The sequence below is a fragment of the Rutidosis leptorrhynchoides genome, chromosome 1 (genome assembly GCF_046630445.1).
Source record: "Rutidosis leptorrhynchoides isolate AG116_Rl617_1_P2 chromosome 1, CSIRO_AGI_Rlap_v1, whole genome shotgun sequence".
Classification (NCBI taxonomy): Eukaryota; Viridiplantae; Streptophyta; class Magnoliopsida; order Asterales; family Asteraceae; genus Rutidosis; species Rutidosis leptorrhynchoides.
In genome coordinates, this window is record NC_092333.1 from 243,380,001 (window position 1) to 243,407,325 (window position 27,325).

General features: G+C 36.4%; 1 protein-coding gene across 1 annotated transcript; it reads right to left on the reverse strand.

The window, feature by feature from the left end:
• Positions 1-764: 764 nt before the first annotated feature.
• LOC139896300 (uncharacterized) lies at positions 765-3,264 on the reverse strand. Its single transcript, XM_071878906.1, has 5 exons — positions 3,194-3,264; positions 2,990-3,065; positions 2,078-2,790; positions 1,558-1,702; positions 765-1,373 (listed from the first exon to the last, which is right to left on the reverse strand). The coding sequence occupies exons 1-5, from the start codon at positions 3,262-3,264 to the stop codon at positions 765-767; spliced, it is 1,614 nt and encodes a 537-aa protein (XP_071735007.1).
• Positions 3,265-27,325: the final 24,061 nt, after the last annotated feature.

The following is a 27,325-nucleotide window of genomic DNA, read 5'->3' on the forward strand; positions in this document are numbered from 1 at the left end:
ATGATTTCGTAAATGTAAATATCTGACTTTGAGTCCGTGCGTTAAATGATAATTAATGAGGGAAAAAACTTTAACTATAATATATTTGGTTAGTAAGAATTAAAAATCGAGTATTATTTGTTTGATCACAAATTCATACAAAAGTAACAAATTGGATTGATAAAATGGCACATAGCATTAAGGATGTAAAATAATTATGTATTGAGAAACAATAATTTGATATTAATGTCAAGTCTACTACTGAAGTTTTAATAGCAGATAAGGTTTTCATTATTTAATAAGAAAATGATTTTTATTCACTTTATTTATGTTGTACTTGTATATTTTGTTATTTTGATTTTAGAAATAAATCGTTGGATTTCTAAAAGATGGCATGTGGACATAAATTTTATTAATTTTATTTAAGTTGTATATTTTTATTTTATTTTTAGAAAATATATCGTTGAATTTAACTCAATAAAAGATGATAATTTGAACTAAATTTAAGAAATTGACATGTGACAACGAGTAATAAGAAGTTGACATGTGACAAAAATCTTTCTGTTTTATATATAAGTATAGATAGATAATTTATAAAAATAGATCAGTTTTTTATTTGTTTTTTTTGAAAAGCAAGAAGGACTTATATTAAACAATCACGAATAGTACATGGTTGACTGGGCAACCTTAACAACACGATACATCACGAAAGAAATAGAGAAAACAAATTACACCGCCCTAAGCTAATTGCAAAGATTGCAACTAACAAAAGGAGAAAAAAAAAACTAAGGGTGTGAGAACCATTGAAGCCAATCCATAATATGACCCTTGCAACGTCGTGAAATCCAATCGTATGAAAGAACTTGAACCTCATTAAATAAAGATGGTACCGTATCGAGCTTATTCTTGAACACCTTTGCATTTCTATTCTTCCATAGAATGTAGCAAACCACCCAACAAACCGCTTGCCATTGGTTCCTTTTGTGATCATGTGCTACGTAGCCGAAGGTACCATTAAAAATATCCTCATACCCAAATAAAGCCGAATTATACCCCCACCATTTAAGGACTTTAGCCCATATGTCTTTTGCCATTTGACAAGAAAAAAGTATATGCTCCACCGTCTCAATGTCACCATCACAAATCGGACATCTCACGCTATTCAAATCGATGCCCCGTTTATCTAACTCGAACCTTACCAGTAGACGACCTAATCTCGCCCGCCAAATAAACACCTCTACTTTTTTTGGAACCAAACCATTTCGCAACGACTCAATTGAATTAACCGCACGTCGTAGGATGACTTTGTCCACTAGAAACGAACAATCCTTGACCGTATATGTACCCTTCGAATTGAGATTCCAGTTCCAACAGTCTTTTTTATCTTCGATCTGCTGCAAGTTCCGAACAGTATCGCAACTCAATTAGTTCACTATTCATTCAGCCCATAGGTAGATAGGCCCAATTGCCGAGCCCATCTCCCTTAAATTCTTCGATTTTGTTACTGATGTTGATATCTTTGCCAATCTCGAGCCTGTATAATCTTTTGAATCTGTCTTTGAAGCTTGCGTTCCCCACCCAAATGTCATCCCAAAAAGAGGTGTTGTTCCCGTCCCCGATCACGCGTATGAACGACTTAGAGAAAGAAATCCCTAACCCGTCCACATGTTTTCCTGCAAAACAAATAGAATTCCAAAGGCTAGCATTTGGTTTCCGGACAAGCCTGTTTCCAAGCACAAGACCACCATTAGAACCATAAATGCTATGAATTACGGTGACCCACAAAGTGTTAGTTTCGGTTTTAAACCTCCACCACCACTTACAAAGAAGAGCTAAATTTTTACTTTTTAAGGACATGATATTTAAACCTCCTTCTTCGTGAGGAAGAAGGATTTTTTCCCACTTAACCCATAACATTTTAGAGTTAGAACCCGTCCCGCCCCAAAAAAATTTTCGTCTCACACTCTCTAGAAAATTTAGCACACAAGTAGGGGCGCGAAAGAGCGAGAAGTAATACAGAGGTAGGCTAGAGAGAACCGACTTAAGTAAAGTTAACAGTCCACCGAATGAAATCATTTTTGCTCTCCAATCCGCTAACCTCTTGTTAAATTTCTCGATCACCGGGAACCAATCATTCAATTTCTTCATCTTATTACCCACGGGAATACCCAAATACATGAAAGGCAATCGACCGGCAAGACACGAACACCAAGACGCAAGAGCTTCCACGTTATCATTACTAATGCCTATCCCAAATAATTGACTTTTATTATAATTAACCTTCAACCCCGAAGCCCGTTCAAAGCATTCCAACAAGTACATTAAATTTCGCGCATTACGTCTACTCCATTCGCAAAAAAAAATCGTATCATCCGCATATTGCAAATGAGAAATGACGACTTTATCTTTACCCACCTCCACCCCTTTATACATCCCTCTCTCAACCGCCATTTTCGTTAGGATATTAAGTCCCTCAGCTGCAATAATAAAAAGGAAAGGTGATAAGGGATCACCTTGGCGAACGCCCCTTTTAAGATTAAACTCACTTGTCGGAGACCCGTTTATGAGAATGGAGATTGTAGCCGATTTAAGACACGAGGAAATCCACTTACACCATTTGGTACCGAACCCCATACATTTCATCACTTCCAGAAGATAATCCAAATTAAGCGAATCAAAGGCTTTCTCGAAGTCTACCTTAAAAATTAGGCCGTGCTTTTTGTTTCGTTTAAGATCTTCAACCACTTCATTTGCAACTAACGCACCATCTAGAATATATCTACCCCCCAAGAAACGCACTTTGTTCCATCCCTACAAGACGAGGTACCACTTTACGAATTCTCAAAGACAACATCTTTGCGATAATTTTATAATAACTGCAAATAAGACTAATTGGGCGATAATCACTAAAACTCATCGGGTCCGATTTCTTCGGAATAAGGGAAACAAAAGAGGCATTGCAACCCTTTGAAAACTCGCCAAAAATCCAAAACCAGTTGATAGCACCTACCAAATCCTCTTTGATTATAGACCAAAACTTTTTGAAAAAACCAAAGTTGAACCCATCCGGTCCCGGGGCCTTCGAACTACCACAACATTTGACCGATTCCCAAATTTCCCCTTCCGTGAAAGGAGCTTCTAAGAGCTCATTGTCCGCTGATTTAATCGATTCAGAAAACAGCCCTTCAAGGCTTGGTCTATCCGAATTATGTACCTCGAATATGCTCTTAAAATGGTTGAAAGCAACTTCTTTGATTGTATTAGGATTTTCACACCAAGACCCATTAACATTAATCCCCCGGATGTTATTTTTATTATATTTCCTCTTTAAGGAATTATGAAAATATTTTGAGTTTTCGTCTCCATCGATCATCCAACGAACACGAGCTTTCTGTTTTAGCATCCCTGTCTTGATTTTTTTCCTTTTCCATCCATGTTTTTCTCGAGTTTAGCCATTTAGCCCGCTCTTCATCATTTAAACTACCTACTTCAGCTTTCATTTCAAGATTCGTTACCACCTTTTTAACTGACTCAATCTCACAATCAAGCTTGCCAAAGTGAACTTTACTCCATTCTTTAAGGTCTCCTTTTAATCTTTTTAACTTGTTACGAAAAACGCAATCCTTCCGGTTACCCCCCATTGGACCAGACCAAGAATCGGCAATAACCTTGTCAATACCCTCAACCACGAACCAATCATCAAAGATTTTAAACGGTTTAGGCCCAAAATCCACCTCACCATCTGACATCAAAATAGGACAATGATCCGATACACTTCTATCTAAAGCCAGCACTTTTAGATCGGTCCAAAAGCTAAGAAAGTTGTCCGAAGTCAAGAATCTATCTAGCTTACTCATTTTCAACCCATCATCACTAACCCTAGTAAATTTCCTCCCACCCAAAGGAATGTCCACTAAACTATTTCTATCAATAAACTCGTTAAACCTCTTAGCCCGATTATCAAAAAATTCACAATTCAATCTTTCCGACTTATCTCGAACCTCATTAAAGTCCCCACAAATGACCCACGACACACCATCAATACACAAGTTCTTGTCAAGCGAATCCCAAAACTTACATTTATTAGCGTCATCATGTGGACCGTACACATTGACAATAATCGATTCATTACCCGAATGTTTCCATTTCCCCTGTATAGCAATAAAAAAGTCACCAATTAGCTCACTAGAAACCTCGAAGGTGTTTTTATCCCAAATTAATAATTGTCCACCCGATTGATTTCTTTTTGAACATACCCACAATCATTAGAACCCCAAAGCCCGAATATCCAATTGTCGACAAGGTTATGACATTTAGTTTCTTGCAATGCTAGAATAGAGGGCCTTTCGACAAAACATAAGGTTTTAACATCACCAAACTTACTTTCTTTCCCGGACCCGAACCCACGAATGTTTAAGGAAATAATCTTCATAAATAAAAAGAAGATACGAACAGAGAAAGAAGACACTTACATATCTTTCTTGGTCCATTTTAGACCAAGATTGGTGCCGAATTCCTCAACTCCAATACTGCTTTCCGATATCAATTGGCTCACCTCCTTCTTCTTGCTATTCCTAGATGATGATGGCTTCTTACTCAGTTTCGATCTTCTACTACCACATGTCACACAATTAATCCCACTTGGATCCTCAACGACTTTCCCTTTCCTAGTCGATATTTTCGCATGTAAAATTTTCGATGAAGCTTTCCAGTTGCCGATGGAATTCCAGCAGCAATTGGACGAATCAGAAGCATAAACAACCCCTTTACTTGCTTTTTTAGGCAAATAGTTGTTAGCGGTATCCATAACATTCAACAAGGATGAATCACCGAAAATCTTAACCATCTCCACCCCGTCACCAACGTAGTTCTTAACTGGACTGTTACATTCTTCTTCATCCGATGAGCAATCGGTATCACCGAGATCCTCTATCACCACATTATCTCTTGGATCGGCTGACCTAATGACATTAAACATATTTTGATTAATAGGCCCATCAACACTAAGTACCTTTGCTGGATTATCACTAGATACTGGGCCGGATTTATCAACATGAAAGTTGGGCCCATTTAAGTTGAAGTGAGCTGGCCCAACACTAGTACCCGAATAACAGCCCTCAGGATTTACTTTTTTATTCGAGACATCAGACTTCACCTTGGTATCCTGAGTCCTAGATTTGGAGAGATTTGCATCTATAGGTGATTCTTGCACGTTGGACAAAAAAGCATCATCATTATTATCTTTATCAAAAAGTTGCTTAATTCCCATGCAGGAAGACCCATCATCTTCCACCTGCAATGGTAAGATGCCATGACCGCCACCATTCACCTGACTTTTTTTCGATCGAATCTCCCCATCTTCAAGTTCATCGGAAGCGTCATCACCAGACAAAGAATTCGTAATTTCTTCCTCATCTTCCGAGCTGTCCCAATCCGACTGTGAAACATTTTCCAAATCAAGTTCTACTTTATCATCACGTTCAGAAATACCAACATGTTTGCACCAGACACCTGCGATGTGATGCCCCATACAAAACCATCGTGTACGAATCATCAACAACAGGATCATTACAAGGTCAAACACTATATGCTATTTCAAAATACATTTGCATTCATGATAAAAAGTGACGTCATAAACAACGTCAAATGTTTTACATCCAAAAGTATGCTTCAATGAATAGAAGCAAGGATAATAGTATGTGACCCATAGTTTTTTACAAATCATAGTTTCAAAAGTAATAATGTTTATGAATGCAAGATAAACGTTCATGCGGTGACATCTCTAAAGCAGCGGGTGTCTACAGCAAGACTAGTACAACAGCGAAAGCGGCTAACCTTAAGCACCTGAGAAAAACATGCTTAAAAACGTCAACACAAAGGTTGGTGAGCTATAGTTTAAGTATAACAGTATGTAAGGTAGGCCACGAGGTTTCAGTGTGTTACAATGAGCGTTTCAAAATAGTATGATAAAGTATATGTTTAACCGTGGGCACTTGGTAACTAACTTAACGTTTATAACCCCCTAAAAGTACACTTGGCGAGTGCGTATGTTTACGAAGTATTAAACACCCGTTAAATGCTAGTGCTACTAGCCCGAGCGGGGATGTCAAATCCTATGGATTCATATCTAAGATTCGCATTCACCGGTTCAAAAACCAATGACTAAACGTTACCGAGCTAAAGGGAATGTTTATGCCGTTGTATAACCCACACATATATAAAGTTTAAGTACTCGTGCCTAGTATGTAAAATGTAAAATACGCATGTATTCTCAGTTCCCAAAATAGTTAAAGTAAAAAGGGATGCTATTACTCACAGTGGTAAAGTAGTGGTAAAGTCGAGTCGGGAAGTAAGCAAGTATGTAGGTCCGGAAAGTCTTCAACCTAAGTCAAATATTACTAAGTCAGTAAATCGTCCCAATAGGTTTAAAATTATGTAAATTAGGTCTTAAGGGTCATCATCATTCATCATCAACCAAAAGGTGTAAAGTAAGTTTCGTTCATGAAAAGAGTTTAAAATAACGGCTGACTTCGGTCAGTCACCACAGCCTCTATACCTACTGAAATAAGGTGAAACCAGTGGCCATAGCTCCGTATATGAGTCCTTTAGTTGCTGTAAAAATTCTAGAAGAAAACTCGTCTTTGTTTGACCGTGGCAACGGTTTAAGTGCGAGTAGGTCAGAATTTTCAGCACAACGTGAAAAGGACATAGTGACGTTCGGAGGGCCATAGATCCTAAACCGTAACTCGGATTAAGACGAGTCTTAAATGAAAAATTATCTACTCGAACAGAGCTAACTGAAAATCAAATTTACAGTAGCCCAGGTATTCGGGTCTATTCCAGAAAACAGTAAACAGTAGGTTCCGGTGGGTTCTTGGTGCTAGATGCTTATCACGGTTCTCATCCTTGATGCATATAGCTTCAAGTGTACAACTCGTTGATGTGTTTGCATCATCTTAACCAAGGTTTGACCATCATAACACTTGTGTAAGTCTAAGACATGTAGCACAACTCATTTAAGTGTTGCAAGTAGCTTGATGAACCAAAGTTACATCAAAATCTTAGATCCGACACATACATGAACTATAAAAGTAATATTGAACTACAAACTTGAAAGTAACCTAAATAATCAAGATCTTAAGATGTAGAACATAGTTCTTAGTTAGATCTTGAAGATCCAAGACCCAAAGGTCTAGATCTAAAGTTATTATGTTAAATCCTAAGTAATAACAATTGAATCTTTACTTTAATGAAACCATAAGCTATAAAACTTAGATTTTCATCTTGTAAAGTACATGTAAGCTTTCAAGCTTTTGTTTACGACAAAATAAGTAGACCATACGCTATAGAAGCTTAGATCTTTCATATGTATGTGAAGTTATAACTAAAGAGTTACACTTCCATGTTCTTGAACTTTCAAGTTAACTTTTGTTCAAGAAAAATGAGATCAAAGTTAACTAGTAACACTTGACCAACAACCACATGAAACACGAATTTATAAGAGCAAGAAATGAAGAAATAAACTAAATAAACAAGTAACTAGTTCATTGTTGTTCATACTTTAAAGATTCAAGCCAAAATCTTGATCTTTAAGAAAGTAAACTTTAAGTTTACAAACATGAATTACAAGTATGATTTTACAACATATGAACTTACAATCTTTTAAAACGATAAATGTAGAACATAACTAGTAAGTTAGGTTCTTGTGTGTTCTTGTAAATACAAGATAATATGAAGAATCTAACTAGAAAGTTTGATTCTTGTAATAGTAAGTAACAACTAACAAAGACAAGTAACAAAGTAACAACAATGAACAAGTAAACAACAAACAAGAATGATGATGAAGAGAGTGTTTTGCTTCGGTTTTGGTCAAGAGAAAAGAAAGAAAGATTTGTTCAAGTTACTTACAAGAAAGAGAGAAAATGAGAGAGAAGCTTGAGAGAAATTTGCAAGTAAAAGTGTGTGTGTGAAATGTGAATGAAACTAGTAGATATGTTAACAAATTTTGAAACAAAAAAACACTCCCCAAGGCCACAAAGGCCGACGGCCAAAAGGGATCAAGAGGGAGGAAAAGAACCACTAGTTCATGCATGTAATTGTCTTAAAAGTTGGTTATTAGGGTGTTTGCATGGGAAGGATGAGTAAGTAACTTGTAACTAGATTCTTTACAAAGTTAATTAATCTAGTTGTTACATAATGTAATACTTACATGAAAGATGGGCCAACTAATCCATTTAAGTGTGTAGGGTGGGCTTCTAAGCCCATGTACAATTATAAAGCCCAAGTATGTATGTAAGTAACAAGTTAAATAAATAAGCCCAAGTAATTAACTAGTAACCATAGTTAATTAAAAATGATTAATAAAACTTAATCATGAATGTAAATAATATTCAAAAATATTATTCTTGTAAAGTACGTGTGTCACAAAGACGTTTCGGGCATTTAAAGTCAAGTATGGTAACAAGTAAATGTATATAAACAATACATTCATTTAATCACAAGTATTAATAATAAATATTAATAAGTAAACGTTGGAAAATCCAGGGTCATTAAATGCGACCAATTTTACTATTCCATTGATGCGTTCGTCATTCTTAGTATGAATCAAGACTTTACCCGAAATTAGATTTTGATTACCATGAATAATATTGCAATTCTTGAAATCCAGGGCTGGCCCCCACCACTCCGCAATTGATTTAAAGGTACTACAAGACCAATATTTAAATGAAACCCCTATACTCTCGACCCACGTTAATCTACCCGAATTGACTGAACGACCATCCCATAATTTTAACTCATTAAAACACTTTTTCACCGGCGAATTAGCATCACTTACAATATTTTTGGTCGTAACACTGTTGGCACATATCAATAACACATGTAGGCCACCAATGTACTTAATATCAATACCGTCGTATCCATTAGCCAGCCCTATCATGGTAATAAGGTTAAGTGCACCAATGTTTTTCAGTTCACCTACAATAAATACAATCTTCCATCCCAACTAATGGAGAGTTATCTTCAACCTCGACCATACGAAACCTTTCAGCTTCTTCCGATTTCCAGGCCTTTCTCTATCTAGATTTGATCAGCACTATTCTTAAATCCTCCTGAGGTTTAGGTTCACCGAATAACCTAGATTTAGGTTCACCGAATACCTCTTTGAGAGCCAGAAAATCATCTCCACGACTAGTGCCCACCTTTGATGACCCCTTTGGTATCCAGACAACACCACCAGTATTACCTTTTTTTCCATTGCCTTGAAAAACAGGCCTGGTATTGAAATGATTTGAGTCAGGGTTTTGCGAATGGTTGACGGCTCGAAAAACCCTAATTGGTCTTGAATCAAACGTTATGCTTTCTAGTCGACGAAGAAACTGTGCTTCATCTCCAACACCAAGGAACCTAGTAAAAGCGAACTTGAGTCCATTTCTTAGTCGTTTGCCTGCCACGTAGATGTCCCTAAGATCGCCGAATTGCTTGAATACCCGCCAAAGATCAAAAATAGCCCAATGATCACCGAAATTAAAGAACATAAATTATCTCAAACGATGCCCGAAAAACTTTGTTGTCGTCGGAACCCTAGGCTTTCCCTCTCTACGATCTCTCTACCCCGTCGTACTAAACCTGTGTGCATGAATCTCTCTCCTCTCACTCTCTCCCCTCTTACTCTCTCACACACACTCCATTTTTACACTTGAAACTGAGCAAATCGCGAATGCTGAAACGAATGCTGCAATCGACAAGTTTAAGAGTGTATCGATCAATGGATTTGAGAATTATGCCTAACTCAAGCACATAAATGAATTCTGAAATCGAGTGAATGCGGTCGATGGATTTGGTAGCTGGATCGATTAAATCGAGCAAGATTTCAAATGGGTTTTCAATAAAACTCAATAAAGTTATGAACTGTAGGGTTTTTGAGATCAAATCAATAGCAATAAGAGATCAAACAATCTGATATAGAATTACTGAAAACGAAATGAAGAAAAAAAATCAATAAACTTACGAACTCTAGGGTTCTTGAGCTTAAACTAGTAGCAATAAGAGATCTAGAAAATAAAATGGGTTTTTTAGATACCCAATAAAGTTATGAACTTTCGGGTTGTTGAGCTCAAATCGGTAGTAATAAGCATGAATTATGAATTATTGAATACCCATAAGAGATTTCAAACAAACGGGTAGCAATAAAAGATCTAAAGATTATTAAAAGAAATAAAAGATCTAAAGATTATTAAAAGAAATATAATGAAAAAATAACACCTGACAGATCAAGAACAGCAAATTTGATGAGTTGATTTTAACATAGAGACAAACTTGAGTTGATTTGATGGAAGATCGGAGTTTTTGATTCACAAACAGGAAGGTGAGTTGACAGGGAGTTTGATTACATTGCTTGCAAAATATTTTTATCTAGAACAAATCATTGGCTGCAATCTCATCTCATTTCTTCCTCCTTCACGCATTTCTTTTTGACAAACGCCCCAATATAAATGCTTCATTTGACCTGAAGCAATCAGTTTTTTATTTGTACCTGAAGCAAATTTGACTGACTCTATTTGACAAGTTATGTATCTAATTACGTATCTTAATCTTAAAATAAAAGTATTTTAGATTAAAAAAGTGGAAATAATTAACTCCTTCTAATTATTAATTACGATAACAATTTGAGAAAAATAAGTATATGAAAGTTTCAAGTTTGATTTGGGTCTATGAGATACTCGATAGAGCATAAAAACTTTTTAATAGCAATCTTAGACATAATGTTTTTTAAACATATAGTAAATACTTGTAGCAGGAACACGTGTAGACTAATTTAGTCCGCTCAATGTGATGAAAAATGAAATTAAAAAAATAATCTCAATTTAACTTCTAATTCTGTCTTTATTTCTCTTTATTTTGTTGGTTCATGCATTTATGTAAATACTTTTGTGTACAAATTATTATTTTATTAATTTATATTATTATTATTATTATTTCTCCAACTAATAATGTGTAGTATCTTCAACTTGCTTTTATTTATAAATACTTTGTAAAGAACCCTTCGGCGCTCCAGCTTTTTCTCATGTTCCAACGGTGATTATGATCTCCGGTGCTTTTCTGCTCATTTTTTGAGTGTATTCTCTTCGTTCATTCGCATTCATTATTATTCTTGAGGTTGTGTAACTGCTAGTTTGAAGATGGAAGGGAAAAAAAGGAAGAAAAATCCAACAACGGAGTTTAGGATTTTACGTAATCGCATGATCGGTGGTTCATCTACTGATCTACTGAAAGAGGGAGAGAGATCAACGTCTAGTGAATCGGATTCAGAAAGGGGTTCAATGCAGGCTGAAAGTAAGGTAAACGACAATGTTCATGATAAAATCCTAACCCATGATGATGTGAGTTATAATGATGCGACTGATGCTTATGAACACATTAGCTATCATGAGGAATTTGATTTTTCTTCCGAGGAAGATAATATAATATATAAATAGGAAAACGTAAATCTTAATCCTCTGATTGAGGATCCCGTTAAGAAGGATGTGCATGGTGATACTGTTATCCTTGATCCGGTTAATGTGCAAGAAGTATGTGATAAAAAGGAGTATAACACAGTGCTAGGTGGACATCAGAAATCATATGTGAATGTTGATGATGGTGAGAAATAAGAACAGGTTGTTAATTTCCGGTTTATCAATTGGGAGCAATTATTTGATAATGAGTGTGATGTTATACTTGATAGGTCAGATCATGTTGAGATTGTAAGAAGTGACAAGTTAGAATGAGATTCGGTATATAAGAAGGAGACTCGGTATGAGAGAGAATTGGTAAGATTTACATTCCACAGCTTTTAGAACTCATTTACAATACAATGGCTATCTAATTATTACTACTTAGGTTCGTTATATAGCCCTCTTCTAAGGAACCTTCATTTAAGCATGTTTCACATTAACACTATACAACTTCGGGGTCCTAACAATCTCCCCCTTAGTGTTAAATGTGAAATTTACAATATAATCCTATTTAAAATATCTAAAGGAACTTTGTTCCTCTGAAGTGAACTTTGGATTTGAATCCTTTGAGAATTCTCATATCTTCTTATGTTCACTCTTGTTTTGAGACGACTCTTCAATCTCGTGAGAATGTATTTGACAATCTCATTATCTTCAGTTGAATAGCAATTATTGATCAGTCTCCATCTTAAGTATTTGAAAGCATACATCAACGTTCCGTCTGAGTATCTTCTGAAGTCTGAAACTCTGATGAAGACCTTTGTATAGTGAGAATTGACAAATGCAAACTTATAAGGACAGTCACTTACTTCAAGTAAGGACATATATCTTAGCTCTTCAATCACTTGATTCGGCGGTTTGATTCCGAGCTTTTTGTGTCCAGATTTTAACCCCATCTGAAAGTCGTGAACAGACATCCATCTCATTGAGTCATGAATAAATCTGTAGACTGCCTTCATTGCAGTAGCATGATAAGTTGTTGTAGATTCATTCAAGTCTATCAAGTAATTGTAGATGAAGATAATGTCGTCCATCTTTAATCTATCAAAATCTGCTTCTGAGAACTGTTAATCCTCATCATCCATTCTTGTTACTTGAAACAATGGCATCTTCACTCCATCCTTGTTAATCATCATAACCTTGTTAATGCTTTTAATTTCCGAATTCCACTGTTCTTGAAGTTTCTCTTCATTCTTCAATTTGAATTTGTCGCGAACACTAAGATAAGCTTTGAGATATTCTGGTTTCTTATGATATTTCCATGCACCCAGAACACTCATTGAGGCAGAAAGGACGATATCAGAATCACCATAGATTCTATAAGCTTGTTGTTCTATGAATGGTGAACGTAGAATCATCTTCTCTTCATCCTTATCAAGTTGGTAATCAGCATCACGCTCAAGAACAATCTCTGCAATTTGAAATGGAACATTAAGACAGGAGGAGTTGTAGTATCTTCTTTGCCGTTTTAGAAAATATCCTTTTCAAAGTATATTCCAAATTCATCGGTTGGAGATGTCAAGTTGACAAATTGATGTTCATTAAAGTCATTGGCGACACTCGACCCCCTCAGAATATTTTCAATATTATCAAAATTTCGATTGTCTTTTGAAGCTGACTTATTCTCAGTTTGATCAGCTGAATCCATAATCATTAACATCCCTGAGTCATCCTCTCTCCAAGCTTCTGATTCATCTAGAAAACTTTCCCATTGAATTTCCTCAATTTTATCACTTGCAAAATCAGATATTTCAACAACATCGTGATCTCAATGTTAACTAGATGAACCAGCTTCATGAGTTGAACTTTGAAAACCACTGGACCTATAACCACCTTGTCTATTCTCCCCATCATGAAGATTATCGGGATCGAAATCATCATGATCAGGCATGTGAATTGGTCCAGGTGACTTACATAGAGATAAAGGATATACTACTCTTGCTTGCTCAAGATAAATTATCATAGTCTCACGAAGTTCATCAAGATCAGTTTGTTTAGCAAACTCAGCAAGATATAGCTCCTCCACCTCATTGTCAGAGAGATATTTAAGTCCATATCTGTTTGAAATACGAGAAGGTGACTCAGTTGGTGAAAAAACAGTGTAACCATGTATAGCATCAGCATCAGCAGCAACTGTTGAAGGTGATGTCGATGAAATTGTTTGAGTTGCCGTGAGGGCAGGTAAGGATGTGCGTGCGGTAATATTCTTATATGTAGGGAGGTACATACTACTAGTCAGATTCGTGATATCACCTTCTGATGGAGGTTGGGTAACAACCGGAGTTGTCAACGGTGAAGATTCTTTCGAATCACCCACCTCCATGACTTTAGTCTCATGGGACTCTGACAAAGTAGCAGAACTACCCGTCAGTTTAACTCTCACAGTGATATTACTATCTCCGACTCCTGAAATCATTGATATACCATGAGGTGACACATCTCTTTCAGTTAATGACTCATCCTCCAGACCCTAAGATTCAGAATCCAGAAGAGAAGTGGTTTGAACCAATGGATCAATTTCTTGAACCAAAGGAACAGTCCGCTGAAAGTCTGATAAATATCCCGAAGGATTGTCATGTTGACTCGTTTCCATGGGACGCGGCAGATCTTCCTCATCAAGATAAGCCGGACCTCTAGACCCTGTTGTACGTTGAGGCACATGAGGATTTTCAGCCGATACGCAGGGTGCCTGTTCATGATTTTTCGGCTCCCCATCGGTCGTTCTGGACTTCAATGATTGAGTTTCCTCAATCGATTGAGTCAACGCAGACTTTAATTCCTTAGATGCCGAAGCACCTTGCTTTGTAGGATTTATTATTTAGAGTGGATGGGCTGATTGGTCTTTTTACCATCCTTGCTTTTAGCTCTCTTGCCTACCGAAGCTTGTGCTTCATTTAGTGTAGGGCTTACTGTTATTGTTGGATGTGATACAAAAATAGGTGAGGGTGACCTAATAGGCTCTAGGTCTTGGTCTGTATCACCAATTGTTGGAGTAACTGTTTGGCGGACGATAGGTGTCGAAGTCCTAGATCTAGTTACTCGTAGGGTTGGCAGAGTCTGAATCATCTCATCAGGCATATATTGTGTTCTCTTTGGAGAATGTTCGAGAGATGATTCAGTTGTTGATGAATCGGTGTCGTTGCTCTCCTCAGGTATTGTGAAAAGGGTTGGTTCAATCCTAGGAGGGCTAGGTTCCCTGATCCTCACGAGTTGAGCTTGGCGTGTTATCCTAGGACGTTTGAGGTTTATCCTAATTGGAGGATTAGCTGGCCCGGGTGGTTGAACTACAGGTTCCTATACGACCTTTGAGGCTGGAACCGTGACGGGTTTAACTTGTACTTGTTGTACCAGGTTCGGAAGAGGTATTCTTACAGCCTCAAAATAAGAATGCATTCGAGCGTCTTGGGGTTCAGCTAGCCTCACTAGCCAATTTGGAATTGGCGCCGTGAATTGATTATCGGAAATCACCAGGGTATTCATCTTCAACTCCCCAAATCTCTTCATCTGTAATCCATGCGTACCTGGTACAAATATATTTGCATTTCTGCAAGCAGTTATAGCATCATGGTTAAAGATACAGAAAAACCTTTCACAAGGGATGTAGGAACCCCTTGGTTTATCTACTTGTGCCTGAACCAAATCCCACAGAAGTTCTGCATAATCTGGTATTTCCACTCTTGTGAATGAGTAGAACAGCTTGAGCATTAGCACCGTTAAGCTGTCAGATCCACTTCGTGTCATAAGTAAGCATCTGTTGATGATCGAGAAGATCACATACCACCGAGAGTGCAAATATTTATTCTGAAACTTAGCTGGTGGAACATTGGTAGCTCCAACATATCCAAGCTGGAAGATTGAGCTCATCATCTGCTGAGTAGCAGGGAAAGCAGGAGCATTCTGTATAAGAGGAAGCTGAAAGATCCTCCTGAAGTCAGCTTTAGTGATACTCCTGAATCCTTGTACCCCTCTCAGCTCAAATTCAAATTTAGCTTGCTCTCCCTGTGGATTGTCAGCTGTAGGTTGTGTAGCCTCCACAAACCTAATTGTTCTATTAAGATGCTCTAAATCTGTGACAGCCACACTGGCAGTAGAGCTTAGAGCAGGCCATAATGTGTGCCTCTCTAGAATAGCAGTCCAATAATTGCAGGGGATGTTGGTTTCTGAATTGATGAAGTGATTGTTCGCCATTTAGCTGTATAAATAAGAAATAGAAAACCAAAAAATGTTATCATAAAGCACATATCTCTATTCTTATTTCCTTTGAAAACCTTTGTATTTTTCAGATTTTATAATTTTTATGGTTTTTATAAGTTATAAAAATCATTTATTCCAAATATGAACAAACATTTGACAAACATGATATTCATACGATATTCATCACATTACAAAATCATCATGCATAATCAAATATGTAACATAAAGAATCAGAACAACACTTAGTCAATTTTGAGCACAACTAAGCAGATTCGGTATTCATGAAAACCGTAGATTCGGTAACCAAATAAACTTGATTTTTCAATTCAAAGACTTAGAATAAGCATGTTAAGTGTTTCAAGTCAAAAATCAAATTATTTTAAAGTACCAAATAGCAGACTCGGTATCATGCCAATAACAGATTTAGTATCTTCAAAATTCACAGATAATCACTCAAACATATATATTCTGTCTCACAACATGCAAAAACATAACTATAATCAATTAACAACTCAATCAAATCAAAAAAACATGTTAATCATTTGAACAGAATCGGTACTGTAGTAAGAACACATTCGGTATATACAGAATCCATCAAATAATCAATTAAACATGTAATCAGACTCGGTCAATTGATAGATCAACCAATTTATCATACATTTGACAAAATTTCATGTTAAATATCCTAATCATATGAGTTTAATCTAAGATTCAAGATATTCGACTCAGATTCGGTATAATTAACACTTTTTCAAAATTAAGTGTCACAATCTTGTTATTTGTAATCTTTTCTGGTTTATAAACATTCAATTATCTCAGATCTACAATATGCGCATCTTAGATTTGATTAAAACAAAGAAATACCAATAATTTGAAGATACAGAAGACCGGACTCGGTAGATTAGGCAGACTCGGTAAGTTAAGGCATATTCGGTATGCAATTAATACAAAGTAAGAGAAAGTTGACTTTGACCCTCCTATTTATAGATACCGAATGATTTTAAAAAACATGGGCCTTACCGAATGGGCCTATTTTACCGAATGCAGTCCATTTTCAAAAATTTAAACAAATTAACTTCAAATTTTGACAAATCTTTATCAAGGATCATTCAAGATTATCACATTTTCAATGAAAAATATTTCTGAGACAATTTTTGAAAATTTTGAACTTACCGAATCTGTACAGTAGGTTGTCAGATTCGGTATGATGCTAAAATTAGCATTCATTCAGTAAAATTCAAATCTTTTTAGATTTTAACTTTTCTAATTTTTATGAATTTTCTCAAAACAAGATTTGTACTTAAAAAACTTTGAATTATGTACAAAGTAAAAATCTTCAGTGACACCAATTGATAAAACGGGTTGCATACTGAGATGTATAAAAGCCTTAGTGAGTTATTTCAGATATAAAACAAAGAGTTTATGAATTCACTTTAAAAAAAAAATTAATTTCCTTTTCATTTTCACCCTTTTTCTCCCCCTCAAAATGTGATATACAAGAAAGTAAATCAACATTTTGATATGTTCCCAAGAAAATGAATTAACTCCCCCTTGAAATATGATATCAATGAGTTACTTCCCCCTTTCATAACCATTGAAAAAATAAACCCAGAAAGTTAACAAAAATAGAAAGGCTCCCCCTTGAAAGATAATATCTAAAGCTGAAGAAATCAGTTGCTCCCCTTAGAAAAATATTACTCCCTCTAAACACATGATCCCAATTATAAGTCCCAAAAGATCAAAGGAATGTCAAGCACTATATTCTACCATGTCAATTTCTTTTATTAAGAACTTTAGCCTAAGTTCATCTAAGGGCTAAGTAAACATGTCAGCTAATTGCACTTTGGTAGGCACAAAGTATAACTCTACATCCCCTTTTTCTACATGGTCCTTAATGAAATGATAACGAATATATATGTGTTTAGTCTTAGAATGCTGGACCGGGTTGCTAGTAATTGCAATAGCACTTTGTGAATTACAGTAAATTGGGGTCTTAGAAATCCTAAAGTCATAGTCCAAAAGTTGAGTTTGCATCCACAAGAATTGTGAACAACAATGAGCAGCAGCAATATACTCAGACTCAGCTGTTGATAAAGACACACAGTTCTGCTCTTTGGATGACCAACCGACTAGTCTATTCCCCAACATCTGAATTGATCCAAATGTGCTCTTTCTATCAACATGGCAACCGCCATGATCCGCATCGGTATAAGCAGTAAGATTGAAATCAGATCCATCTGGATACCAGATTCCAAGATTAGGAGTACCTTTTAGTTACTGAAAGATCCTAACCACCGCTTTGGAGTGGGATTTCTTAGGGTTCGACTGAAAGCGGGCACAGACAGTTACAGCCAGTGTAATATCTGGTCTGCTTGCAGTCAGATACATTAAAGAGCCAACCATGCTTCGATAAAGCGTAATATCAAAGGGTTCTCCATTAGCATCAGCATCCAGTAAAGTTCTCATTGGGGTTGTCATTGGTTTTAAAGCAGTCATTTTAAAAAGTTTTAGCATATCATTGACATACTTTGTTTGACTGATAAAAATCCCGTTTAGTAATTGTTTTACTAGTAACCCCAAGAAGAAATTAAGTTGGTCAAGCATGCTTATTTTAAATTTGTTGGCCATAAGGTCACCAAATTCTTTGCATAAGGCCGGGGACGTGGAACCAAAAATAATGTCATCAACGTAAATTTGAACCAAAAGAATGTGACCGTGGTTTTTACAGATGAATAGCATTGTATCAATCGTCCCACTAGAGAAGCCATTATCCAGCAAATACTTTGTCATAGTCTCGTACCATGCACGCGGTGCTTGCTTCAGACCATACAAAGCTTTCTCCAAGTAGTAGACATGGTTGGGATGAATGGGATCGACAAAGCTTTCTGGCTGATCAACATAAACTTTCTCTTGAAGATGACCATTCAGAAAAGCAGTTTTGACATCCATTTAAAACACCGTGAACTTCTTAGACGAATAGCCTCAATCCTAGAAACCGGAGCAAACATCTCGTCATAATCAATACCCTCTTGTTGTCGGTATCCCTTGGCCACAAGAAGTGCCTTATTTCGAACCACAATTCCATCAGAATCCTTCTTGTTCTTGAAAATCCACTTAACCCCTATTAGTCATTGACCCGTTGGTCTTGGAAATAATCGCCATACTTTCAAATGATCAAACTGATTGATCTCTTCTTGTATTGCTACCACCCAGTTCGGATCTAGTAAAGCTTAAGCAATCGTTGTTGGTTCAATCATACTAAGAAAGGCAGTGTATATACACATATTCCGAGTAGCTCTTCGAGTATAAACTAGAGCAGATGTATCACCAATGATAAGATCTATCGGATGACTTTTAGTCCATCGGTTGTTATGTGGAAGAGGTTATATATATCAGTGGTATCCATGGAAACATCAATCATTGTTGACATTGAGCCTTGATCTGCTTGTACTTATGTAACACTTTCTAATGGATTCATTTGAGTATCTGGAGAAACAACTGGAGTTGTATTAACGGATGTATCTTGAAGTGATTCAAGATTATCATTAGGAGGTGGGAGGGAGGATGAAGAAGCAACATGTGAATCAGTTGGTGTTGTATCTTCATCAAAGAGACTTGGTTGAGCCTCCACAGTAGTTGACTGTGATGGCGTAACCGGTATGGCTTGAACATTTGAATTCCGTTGAGGAGCATAAAGACTATCAAACAAGATATCCAGTTCCTCTGTTGTTACCGTCGGAACACCCTTCTTCAAGAAAATTGAATTTTGCGCGGAAGAAGTAGTAGCCAGTTTAGGATCGGGTTTTGAACTGAATTGTTTAAAAGCCATTCCCGATAAATCATCGAACATGACATTAATGCTTTCATAGATCATCTTTGTCCATTTGTGTTAGACACGATAGGCAACTTTGTTCGAAGAATAACCGAGAAATATGGCCTGATCGCCATGAGGATCAAACTTTCTGAGGCTGTCAAAATCGTTAAGCACATAGCATATACAACTAAAGACACAAAAATATTTTACATATGGGCGTCTACCATATAGTAACTCATAAGGAGTTTTATCAAAACGATTATGAATGATACGGCGATTTTGGGTATAAAATGCAGTAGAAATGGCATCCCCCCACATTTTTGGAGGTAGTTTGGAGTAAGCAAGCATCGTTTGAGCTGCCTCGCACAATGGATGATTACGTCGTTCGACTACTCCATTCTGTTGAGGGGTTCAGCAGCAGAGAACTGATGTTCAATGCCTCGATTTATCAAATAATTATCATGAAATGTCCCGTTCTTATTGATTAAAAACGTTCCATATTAATTGATTTCGTTGTGAGGTTTTGACCTCTATATGAGACGTTTTTCAAAGACTGCATTCATTTTAAAACAAACCATAACCTTTATTTCATCAATAAAGGTTTAAAAAGCTTTACGTAGATTATCAAATAATGATAATCTAAAATATCCTGTTTACACACGACCATTACATAATGGTTTACAATACAAATATGTTACATCGAAATTAGTTTCTTGAATGCAGTTTTTACACAATATCATACAAGCATGGACTCCAAATCTCGTCCTAATTTAAGTATGCGATAGCGGAAGCTCTTAATAATCACCTGAGAATAAACATGCTTTAAACGTCAACAAAAAATGTTGGTGAGTTATAGGTTTAACCTATATATATCAAATCATAATAATAGACCACAAGATTTCATATTTCAATACACATCCCATACATAGAGATAAAAGTCATTCATATGGTGAACACCTGGTAACCGACATTAACAAGATGCATATATAAGAATATCCCCATCATTCCGGGACACCCTTCGGATATGATATAAATTTCGAAGTACTAAAGCATCCGGTACTTTGGATGGGGTTTGTTAGGCCCAATAGATCTATCTTTAGGATTCGCGTCAATTAGGGTGTCTGTTCCCTAATTCTTAGATTACCAGACTTAATAAAAAGGGGCATATTCGATTTCGATAATTCAACCATAGAATGTAGTTTCACGTACTTGTGTCTATTTTGTAAATCATTTATAAAACCTGCATGTATTCTCATCCCAAAAATATTAGATTTTAAAAGTGGGACTATAACTCACTTTCACAGATTTTTACTTCGTCGGGAAGTAAGACTTGGCCACTGGTTGATTCACGAACCTATAACAATATATACATATATATCAAAGTATGTTCAAAATATATTTACAACACTTTTAATATATTTTGATGTTTTAAGTTTATTAAGTCAGCTGTCCTCGTTAGTAACCTACAACTAGTTGTCCACAGTTAGATGTACAGAAATAAATCGATAAATATTATCTTGAATCAATCCACGACCCAGTGTATACGTATCTCAGTATTGATCACAACTCAAACTATATATATTTTGGAATCAACCCCAACCCTGTATAGCTAACTCCAACATTCACATATAGAGTGTCTATGGTTGTTCCGAAATATATATAGATGTGTCGACATGATTGGTCGAAACATTGTATACGTGTCTATGGTATCTCAAGATTACATAATATACAATACAAGTTGATTAAGTTATGGTTGGAATAGATTTGTTACCAATTTTCACGTAGCTAAAATGAGAAAAATTATCCAATCTTGTTTTACCCATAACTTCTTCATTTTAAATCCGTTTTGAGTGAATCAAATTGCTATGGTTTCATATTGAACTCTATTTTATGAATCTAAACAGAAAAAGTATAGGTTTATAGTCGGAAAAATAAGTTACAAGTCGTTTTTGTAAAGGTAGTCATTTCAGTCGAAAGAACGACGTCTAGATGACCATTTTAGAAAACATACTTCCACTTTGAGTTTAACTATAATTTTTGGATATAGTTTCATGTTCATAATAAAAATCATTTTCTCAGAATAACAACTTTTAAATCAAAGTTTATCATAGTTTTTAATTAACTAACCCAAAACAGCCCGCGATGTTACTACGACGGCGTAAATCCGGTTTTACGGTGTTTTTCGTGTCTCCAGGTTTTAAATCATTAAGTTAGCATATCATATAGATATAGAACATGTGTTTAGTTGATTTTAAAAGTCAAGTTAGAAGGATTAACTTTTATTTGCGAACAAGTTTAGAATTAACTAAACTATGTTCTAGTGATTACAAGTGTAAACCTTCGAATAAGATAGCTTTATATGTATGAATAGAATGATGTTATGAACATCATTACTACCTTAAGTTCCTTGGATAAACCTACTGAAAAAGAGAAAAATCGATCTAGCTTCAACGGATCCTTGGATGGCTCGAAGTTCTTGAAGCAGAATCATGACACGAAAACAAGTTCAAGTAAGATCATCACTTGAAATAAGATTGTTATAGTTATAGAAATTGAACCAAAGTTTGAATATGATTATTACCTTGTATTAGAATGATAACCTACTGTAAGAAACAAAGATTTCTTGAGGTTGGATGATCACCTTACAAGATTGGAAGTGAGCTAGCAAACTTGAAAGTATTCTTGATTTTATGAAACTAGAACTTTTGGAATTTATGAAGAACACTTAGAAATTGAAGATAAAACTTGAGAGAGATCAATTAGATGAAGAAAATTGAAGAATGGAAGTGTTTTTAGGTGTTTTTGGTCGTTGGTGTATGGATTAGATATAAAGGATATGTAATTTTGTTTTCATGTAAATAAGTCATGAATGATTACTCATATTTTTGTAATCTTATGAGATATTTCATGCTAGTTGCCAAATGATGGTTCCCACATGTGTTAGGTGACTCACATGGGCTGCTAAGAGCTGATCATTGGAGTGTATATACCAATAGTACATACATCTAAAAGCTGTGTATTGTACGAGTACGAATACGGGTGCATACGAGTAGAATTGTTGATGAAACTGAACGAGGATGTAATTGTAAGCATTTTTGTTAAGTAGAAGTATTTTGATAAGTGTATTAAAGTCTTTCAAAAGTGTATAAATACATATTAAAACACTACATGTATATACATTTTAACTGAGTCGTTAAGTCATCGTTAGTCGTTACATGTAAGTGTTGTTTTGAAACCTTTAAGTTAACGATCTCAATTAATGTTGTTAACCCATTGTTTATTATATCTAATGAGATGTTAAATTATTATATTATCATGATATTATGATATATTAATATATCTTAATATGATATATATACATTTAAATGTCGTTACAACGATAATTATTACATATATGTCTCGTTTCGAAATCCTTAAGTTAGTAGTCTTGTTTATATGTATATAACTCATTGTTAATATACTTATGGAGATAATTACTTATCATAATCTCATGTTAACCATATGTATATCCATATATATATCGTCATGTCATTTTTACAAGTTTTAACGTTCGTGAATCGCCGGTCAACTTGGGTGGTCAATTGTCTATATGAAACATATTTCAATTAATCAAGTCTTAACAAGTTTGATTGCTTAACATGTTGGAAATATTTAATCATGTAAATATCAATCTCAATTAATATATGTAAACATAGAAAAGTTTGGGTCACTACAGTACCTACCCGTTAAAAAAATTTCGTCCCGAAATTTTAAGCTGTTGAAGGTGTTGACGAATCTTCTGGAAATAGATGCGGGTATTTCTTCTTCATCTGATCTTCACACTCCCAGGTGAACTCGGGTCCTCTACGAGCATTCCATCGAACTTTAACAATTGGTATCTTGTTTTTCTTAAGTCTTTTAACCTCACGATCCATTATTTCGACGGGTTCTTCGATGAATTGAAGTTTTTCGTTGATTTGGATTTCATCTAACGGAATAGTGAGATCTTCTTTAGCAAAACATTTCTTCAAATTCGAGACGTGGAAAGTGTTATGTACAGCCGCGAGTTGTTGAGGTAACTCAATTCGGTAAGCTACTGGTCCGACACGATCAATAATCTTGAATGGTCCAATATACCTTGGATTTAATTTCCCTCGTTTACCAAATCGAACAACGCCTTTCCAAGGTGCAACTTTAAGCATGACCATCTCTCCAATTTCAAATTCTATATCTTTTCTTTTAATGTCAGCGTAGCTCTTTTGTCGACTTTGGGCGGTTTTCAACCGTTGTTGAATTTGGATGATCTTCTCGGTAGTTTCTTGTATAATCTCTGGACCCGTAATCTGTCTATCCCCCACTTCACTCCAACAAATCGGAGACCTGCACTTTCTACCATAAAGTGCTTCAAACGGCGCCATCTCAATGCTTGAATGGTAGCTGTTGTTGTAGGAAAATTCTGCTAACGGTAGATGTCGATCCCAACTGTTTCTGAAATCAATAACACATGCTCGTAGCATGTCTTCAAGCGTTTGTATCGTTCTTTCGCTCTGCCCATCAGTTTGTGGGTGATAGGCAGTACTCATGTCTAGACGAGTTCCTAATGCTTGCTGTAATGTCTGCCAGAATCTTGAAATAAATCTACCATCCCTATCAGAGATAATAGAGATTGGTATTCCATGTCTGGAGACGACTTCCTTCAAATACAGTCGTGCTAACTTCTCCATCTTGTCATCTTCTCTTATTGGCAGGAAGTGTGCTGATTTGGTGAGACGATCAACTATTACCCAAATAGTATCAAAACCACTTGCAGTCCTTGGCAATTTAGTGATGAAATCCATGGTAATGTTTTCCCATTTCCATTCCGGGATTTCGGGTTGTTGAAGTAGACCTGATGGTTTCTGATGCTCAGCTTTGACCTTAGAACACGTCAAACATTCTCCTACATATTTAGCAACATCGGCTTTCATACCCGGCCACCAAAAATGTTTCTTGAGATCCTTGTACATCTTCCCCGTTCCAGGATGTATTGAGTATCTGGTTTTATGAGCTTCTCTAAGTACCATTTCTCTCATATCTCCAAATTTTGGTACCCAAATCCTTTCAGCCATATACCGGGTTCCGTCTTCCCGAATATTAAGATGCTTCTCCGATCCCTTGGGTATTTCATCCTTTAAATTTCCCTCTTTTAAAACTCCTTGTTGCGCCTCCTTTATTTGAGTAGTAAGGTTATTATGAATCATTATATTCATAGATTTTACTCGAATGGGTTCTCTGTCCTTCCTACTCAATGCATCGGCTACCACATTTTCCTTCCCCGGGTGGTAACGAATCTCAAAGTCGTAATCATTCAACAATTCAATCCACCTACGCTGCCTCATATTCAGTTGTTTCTGATTAAATATGTGTTGAAGACTTTTGTGGTCGGTATATATAATACTTTTGACCCCATATAAGTAGCGCCTCCAAGTCTTTAATGCAAAAACAACCGCGCCTAATTCCAAATCATGCGTCGTATAATTTTGTTCGTGAATCTTCAACTGTCTAGACGCATAAGCAATCACCTTCGTTCGTTGCATTAATACACAACCGAGACCTTGCTTTGATGCGTCACAATAAATCACAAAATCATCATTCCCTTCAGGCAATGACAATATAGGTGCCGTAGTTAGCTTTTTCTTCAATAACTGAAACGCTTTCTCTTGTTCATCATTCCATTCAAATTTCTTCCCTTTATGCGTTAATGCAGTCAAGGGTTTTGCTATTCTGGAAAAGTCTTGGATGAACCTTCTGTAGTAACCAGCTAGTCCTAAAAACTGGCGTATGTGTTTCGGAGTTTTCGGGGTTTCCCACTTTTCAACAGTTTCTATCTTTGCCGGATCCACCTTAATACCTTCTTTGTTCACTATGTGACCGAGGAATTGAACTTCTTCCAACCAAAATGCACACTTTGAAAACTTAGCGTACAATTCTTCCTTCCTCAATACTTCTAACACCTTTCTCAAATGTTCACCGTGTTCTTGGTCATTCTTTGAGTAAATAAGTATGTCATCAATGAAAACAATGACAAACTTGTCAAGGTATGGTCCACACACTCGGTTCATAAGGTCCATGAACACAGCTGGTGCATTAGTTAAACCAAACGGCATGACCATAAACTTGTAATGACTGTAACATGTTCTGAAAGCAGTCTTTGGAATATCATCTTCTTTCACCCGCATTTGATGATACCCGGAACGTAAGTCAATCTTTGAATAAACAGACGAGCCTTGTAGTTGATCAAATAAGTCGTCGATTCTCGGTAGTGGGTAGCGGTTCTTGATGGTAAGTTTGTTCAACTCTCGGTAGTCGATACACAACCTGAATGTACCATCTTTCTTCTTGACAAACAAAACAGGAGTCCCCACGGTGATGTGCTTGGTCGAATGAAACCACGCTCTAAAAGTTCTTGTAATTGGCTTTGCAGTTCTTTCATCTCGCTGGGTGCGAGTCTGTAAGGAGCACGAGCTATTGGTGCAGCTCCTGGTATAAGATCTATTTGAAATTCAACGGATCGATGTGGGGGTAATCCCGGTAATTCTTTCAAAAATACATCGGGAAATTCTTTTGCAATGGGAACATCATTGATGCTCTTTTCTTCAGTTTGTACTTTCTCGACGTGTGCTAGAACAGCATAGCAACCTTTTCTTATTAGTTTTTGTGCCTTCAAATTACTAATAAGATGTAGCTTCGTGTTGCCCTTTTTTCCGTACACCATTAAGGGTTTTCCTTTTTCTCGTATAATGCGAATTGCATTTTTGTAACAAACGATCTCTGCTTTCACTTCTTTCAACCAGTCCATACCGATTATCACATCAAAACTCCCTAACTCTACTGGTATCAAATCAATCTTAAATGTTTCGCTAACCAGTTTAATTTCTCGATTCCGACATATATTATCTGCTGAAATTAATTTACCATTTGCTAATTCGAGTAAAAATTTACTATCCAAAGGCGTCAATGGACAACTTAATTTAGCACAAAAATCTCTACTCATATAGCTTCTATCCGCACCCGAATCAAATAAAACGTAAGCAGATTTATTGTCAATAAGAAACGTACCCGTAACAAGCTCCGGGTCTTCCTGTGCCTCTGCCGCATTAATATTGAAAACTCTTCCGCGGCCTTGTCCATTCGTGTTCTCCTGGTTCGGACAATTTCTAATAATGTGGCCCGGTTTTCCACATTTATAACAAACTACATTGGCGTAACTTGCTCCGACACTACTTGCTCCGCCATTACTCGTTCCGACACCATTAGTTCCTTTTGTTCTATTAACCCCTGGTCCGTAGAACTCACACTTCGCCGCGCTATGACCATTTCTTTTACACTTGTTGCAAAATTTGGTGCAGAACCCCGAGTGATACTTTTCACACCTTTGGCATAGCTGCTTCTGATTGTTGTTGTTGTTGCGGTTATTATTGTTGTTGGGATGATTGTTGTAGTTGTTGTTGTTGTTGTTGTTGTTGTTGTTTGGCCGTTTGTTGTAGTTACGATTGATGTTGCGATTGTTGGGATAATTGTTGCGATTATTGTTGTAATTGCTGTTGTTGTTGTATTGGTGATTCTTATCACCGTTTTCCTCCCAATTTCTTTTGACTTGCTTCACATTGGCCTCTTCAGCAGTCTGTTCTTTAATTCTTTCTTCAATCTGGTTCACTAGTTTGTGAGCCATTCTACATGCCTGTTGTATGGAGGCGGGCTCGTGTGAACTTATATTTTCTTGGATTCTTTCCGGTAATCCTTTCACAAACGCGTCGATCTTCTCTTCCTCATCTTCGAATGCTCCCGGACACAATAGGCACAATTCTGTGAATCGCCTTTCGTA

Coding starts and splice junctions, on each gene's coding strand:
- LOC139896300 (XM_071878906.1), bottom strand. CDS start 3,264: ATGGGTCTTGGTGTGAAAATCCTAATACAATCAAAGAAGTTGCTTTCA. Junction 3,066..3,193: donor ATTTTAAGAGCATATTCGAG/GTACATAATTCG, acceptor ATGTTGTGGTAG/TTCGAAGGCCCCGGGACCGG. Junction 2,791..2,989: donor CTATAATCAAAGAGGATTTG/GTAGGTGCTATC, acceptor CTCGTCTTGTAG/GGATGGAACAAAGTGCGTTT.